A 5,391-nucleotide genomic window follows, 5' to 3' on the forward strand; every position below is an offset into this window, starting at 1 on the left:
TCTCTTGTACAAAGTTCAGTCGCTTTCATACTCGCAAAAAACGTAGAACGGCCTGTGGCAAAAATTTATACAAAATAAATAACGACATTTCAATCAATCGAGAGGATTGTAGTGCTGGTAATAGTAATAATAGTAATAATTGTAATGCAAAGTCGGCGTATTTTATCATGATAAGAAAAATGATCCTTTCTCTCTCTCTCTCTCTCTCTCTCTCTCTCTCTCTCTCTCCCTCTCTCTTCCGTTTGACGGTGCTCATGAACGAGGACAAAGCTCGCGTGAGTTATGTGTGACTTGGATGTGTCTCGAGGCTGCTGGACGATCCGCACCGTTCCGCCGTTTTCGCGTGCAAGTGTACGCAATTCGTGTCGTAAATCTCCATCAATACACATGTGTGTTCAATGTGCGCCGTATAAACTCGAACGCATCATTACTGAGATTATGAGCTTGACTATGCTTGTCTCTCATCTCTGAGTCGCGACGCATTATTACGATTACATGTCGTATCATGCTCAATAAAATCTCATTTTGCGTATGGAAAAAAATAATTCGTAGCTAATCGCCGGAGCAAACATTAATAACGTTTCCTCGGCAGTGAACGCTTGAACCTTGGTTCGAGAAAATCTCTCGACGATCGTCGGCGCGAGATTGTGATGTCGTCCGTCCTTCGAACTTCGGAATCCTCGATTCGATGGGAATGCTCCCATGGGAAAAAAACTATCAAGTTGTGAACTAGCACGTGCATCTCGAAGGTTCGCGAAGAAAGTCCTTGAAAAAGGGAAGGATAAAAAGAAAGTCTGCACTCAATGCCGCAGAATTCTTAACTGTCGACCTTGTTGGCGCTTGTTCTCCATTCTTAAGTCTCATCCTTCGCCGCGCGCTCTTTTTCTGCAATGAATCTTCGTATTTGATCTAACTCGAGAATTCTTAGAAGCGTTGATATTCGTGGTCCTTGTCGCCGACTTTACTGTGTCGCCAGGTCAAGTCAACTACGATGCGCTTGCCGTGGGAATCTTTTTTATCACCATAACCCAAAACATTCTTGAAATCACTGCCGTTGCTGTTATCGCTATTATCATGGATCTTCATACGCTCATAATTGTTATTGTTGCTGCTGCTACTGCTACTAAACCGGTATCCAAAGTTTCTGATCAGCATCAACTCCGGTGAACCTGGCGAATTGTTTGCCAGTGTCGTGGCTGCTGGCACGCCGACTTGCTCGGTGATCAGGTGGTACTTGATTCTTATGCTGTAAATTGGTTGACTGTAGTTGGTTCTTTGAAGGAACGTCCTTGGGACAGCCCCAAGTTAGTTCCAAATGCGTAGGAACGAATCCCAGGAGCCCGTCGCCACCGCCATGCCGTCTTCTGTCACGCCGAGACAAGACACACGATTGTCATGCCCAGCGAGAATTCCTAGAAAACAATTATGGGAAATATTTTTTAACACAATAATAAGAATAATTTTTATCTTTTACTCCAATAATTAAAACTGATAATAATAAACTTGAAAGAAAATGATCGAGAGAAGGGCCTCAAATAAAATTTCTCTTCTCTTTTACGATATTAAAACAGCCGTAAAGTATCGTCAACCTACCAGCTCGCTCCGTCTTCATAGAATCCCAAACATTGCAGTTGAAATCATCGTAGCCCGCCAGCAATAATCTACCGCTCCTGCTGAAAGCTACGCTGGTGATACCGCAAATGATATTGTCGTGACTATACATCGCGAGCTCCTGATCCGCCCTAATGTCGAAAAGTCTGCAGGTCGCGTCGTCTGAGCCCGTCGCGAAAGCATATCCATTCGGGAAGAACTGTGAATAATATATCCAAACCATCAAGTTAATCTTAATGAAATCTTTCTCGAAAACGCATTAATATTACCGTTACGAAAAGTTAATTCTTCATTTTTTTTTCTTAACATAATATCTCACCGTGACGGCGTTTATGTCACTCTCATGACCCGGGAAGGTTTGTTTACAGGAGCCTTCACGAATGTCCCATAACTTCGCGCTGGCATCGCACGCACCGGACACGAAGGTGCGTGTATCTGGCGCCAATGACAGAGACATCACATCGCCAGTATGCCCGATAAACGACGTACATTGCTGGCCAGTTTCGATGTCCCATAAAGCACTGAATCAGAACAATTCAGCATTCTAGTTCACGTTATAATTTTCCAAAGTCTTCATCGGGATCAACGACGAAAAGAATTTGAGAATAGACAGAGAAAAAAAATAAAATTTTTTACCGTTTTCTATTATGTATATTTTTATTACGTTTTTGGTTTATTAAATGCAATAGTTCGTAATGTTTATATTTGATAAAATGTATTAAAAATATGATTGTATTCATGATATTTCAATTTTTTATTTTCTTCTAAATTAAAAAATATAAGAGACAAAGAAAAAAGAAATATACAATTTTATCTTTATTTTATGTATTAAATTTTTCATGTATTTTACATATATTTTTTATTTATACATTTAGTTATATATTTTTTATTTTATCTTGCAAAAGTTCAGAAAATAAAGTTTTAAAATATAAAAAACATAGGATTTTAAAAATTTTGTCATAAAAATTTTTGATCATCCATCATAAATCTCGTAAGTGATACTTACCAAGACATATCACCGGAACTGGTGACGATTTGGTTATCGTCATAAAATCGACAGCAGGACAAGTATCCAGTATGACCTGGAAGTTCTCTGCTCACCCGAACATTCCCTTCCCTAGTTTTAAGACTATAGATGGAACAGATATTGTCCAGCCCGCCGCATGCCACGTAACTACCCGAAGGCGCGTACGCACAAGTCATTACCCATGATGATCGTAATGGGATCGCGTGAACTTTATTGGTAGTGTAACTATCCCAAACGATCAGTTTGCCATCTTGCGATGCAGAGACTAGATTCCTATGCATAAAAAACAAAATATACGCTGATGAAAACTTAATAAAAAGATGGTTCCTTTATTTTAATCATTTTGCTCATAACCATTATTTTAAAGTATTATTTTAAAGTAAAATATGAAATAAAGATATGAAATAAAGTGCTCAGAAATATCAGACGATTTGAGTTCGGACGGTTCGAATCTCAAGTTTGAATATTAAATATTTCGGACTGTACGTATGTTCGAATTATTTGAATCCACTTCAGAGCTGAAAGTTCAAAATTTCAAATTCAAATATCACAAGTCCTCTGGATCATCCTAAATATGTCCAAGATGAGTATTTGTAGGACGATATCAATAAATATAGAAAATTTAATATCCACATTCAATTACATTCAGTTATATATATTGTGACATTATTATACATGTGTTTCATCTTCTGAATTGTACTTATATGTACTTTCATGTATTAAAACTTAAACGATAAATAAATTCATATTATCTTTAGAATTAAGACTTGCTATTTAAACGAAAATGTACGTTTACAAATACGTAATTACAATTACAATACGTATTTACAATTACAATACGTATTTAAGTATTTATGTATTTAAACGTATTTACAATTATATTGTGGACTGTTTCGAGGTGTCTATTCAATGTAAATGAATGCGTTTTGAACGTTTTTTTACAAATGCGCTTTTACATTGCGCTTCATTATTATTACATTTACTAAAATATTCCTACACGCGATTTTTTCTTTTTGACATTTTTATAATGTTATATATTGAAGTCTCGTGAAAAACTGTTTTTTATTTCTAAAGCATACTACATTTGTTTACTGTCTTATACATTACTGATCACTGTTTAAGTTCGAACTGTCCGAAATATTCGAATTAGATGCTCATTTTTTAAACTTCGAACTATTCGAATATTCAACATATTTGAATCTTTTCAACATGTCCTAATCTATTTGTATCTCTAACATTATAAATCTAAGTATGTAAAAAGTGATTACAATATACATGTATGTGTGATTAGTTTTCCATGTAAAAATGATATTATACTACATGTTTAAATGTGTAAATCTATTTTTGTATATAGTTGTTATTTTTGTATGAAAAACTAATCACACACATATGTATACTGTAATCACTTTTTACATTTGGTTGAATTTGTGTGTGTGTGTGTGTGTGTGTGTGTGTGTGTGTATACATATATCTCGCGAGCACCCTGCATATATATATATATATACATACACACGGAATGTCTCGCGAGACTTTTACCAAGCGCTTTTTTGTAGATAAAACGGACTAAAAAACTAAGTCGAAAAGTCCTCTACCGTTTTACAATTTTCGCAATGTTTAACGAGATTTTATTCAAATACTATTATAACTTTACAAAAAAATCTCAAGAAACAAATATTGCTTATTTTCTCCTAGTAAAGTTCTAAGAATTTTTTAATATCATATTTTCTCATGTTGATAAAAATGAGAAAATATAATACTAGAAAATTGATAAAAAATTCTGAAAAAATTCGTAGAGTTCTATGAAAACAAAAAATAAACAATTTTTATCTCTTGCAGTTTTTCTGTAAAATTGATAGTATCTGAATAAAAAATTATTGAACTCCGTCAATTATCGGATCCTGTGTGTGTGTGTGTGCGTGTGTGTGTGTGTGTACATACATAAAAACATATATAAAATATGTACTTTTCTGTTTTCTTAAATCCTTCTTTTCAAAAAATCACTACTATTGCTACTAAAATTTTATTCACGTTCTTCAACTTTCTAGAGACGAAGATCAAAGTCTAACATAGTTACTGATATTGAATTTGAGATTCGTTGTAATTTAATATTGATTAAAAGGTACTAATTAATTTCAAAAAACTAAAATAACATAATTCGAATAAAAAAAATGTATGTAAATATTAAGTTTATTTTAATAACATTTCAAATTCGAATTTGCAGATGATATGAAGAATATATCTGAGTGATTCAATAGAACCATTATCAGCTCCAGGTGATTAAAGTGACAACAATTTTCAACAATTTCACATATCACTCGCCATCGAATTAACATATTTGCATTTAACATCATACCTCGAGTCACTTCCCCAGTGCATCGCATAAATTTTAGCTAAATGACCGCGAAGCGTACGTCTCGTTCGCATTTGTATGCGACCGATAGGTTCCATGCCTGATGTGGCCTGAGCCAAGGTCGTGTCACATGCTGCTTTCCTGGCATCCTGCGGCATGAAATTACAAGCAAATTTGTAAATGAAAGATACGGATTCGAATCTTGACTGAAGTAATATTTTTCGCAATAGATTATTTAAAATGCTTACATTGTTAATATTCTTATAAGACGCTTATTAACATCATATTATTAAATTGCTTGTCAATTTAATATATGGTACTACTACTCTAGTTCTGTTTATGATTGCGTTTCAAGACTGAAAAAGATTTCGGCGTGCGATTTGCGCAATATATATATATATAT

At 34.5% G+C, this 5,391-nt stretch overlaps 1 protein-coding gene across 4 annotated transcripts in view; it reads right to left on the minus strand.

Moving 5' to 3' along the window:
• The window catches only part of LOC108692209 (guanine nucleotide-binding protein G(I)/G(S)/G(T) subunit beta-1), a 34,423-nt gene continuing 29,032 nt past the window's right edge, over positions 1-5,391 (minus strand). For all 4 annotated transcript variants that reach the window (XM_018200381.1, XM_018200384.1, XM_018200383.1 and 1 more), the window contains exons 3-7: positions 4,992-5,137; positions 2,618-2,911; positions 1,931-2,132; positions 1,594-1,810; positions 1-1,412 (exon numbers count right to left, since the gene is read on the minus strand). In XM_018200381.1, coding sequence (XP_018055870.1) covers positions 1,306-1,412; positions 1,594-1,810; positions 1,931-2,132; positions 2,618-2,911; positions 4,992-5,137 — 966 coding nt within the window. In that variant the 3' untranslated portion in view covers positions 1-1,305. The remainder of the gene's footprint in view (positions 1,413-1,593; positions 1,811-1,930; positions 2,133-2,617; positions 2,912-4,991; positions 5,138-5,391) is intronic.

Source organism: Atta colombica, unplaced genomic scaffold, assembly GCF_001594045.1.
Source record: "Atta colombica isolate Treedump-2 unplaced genomic scaffold, Acol1.0 scaffold65, whole genome shotgun sequence".
NCBI lineage: Eukaryota > Metazoa > Arthropoda > Insecta > Hymenoptera > Formicidae > Atta > Atta colombica.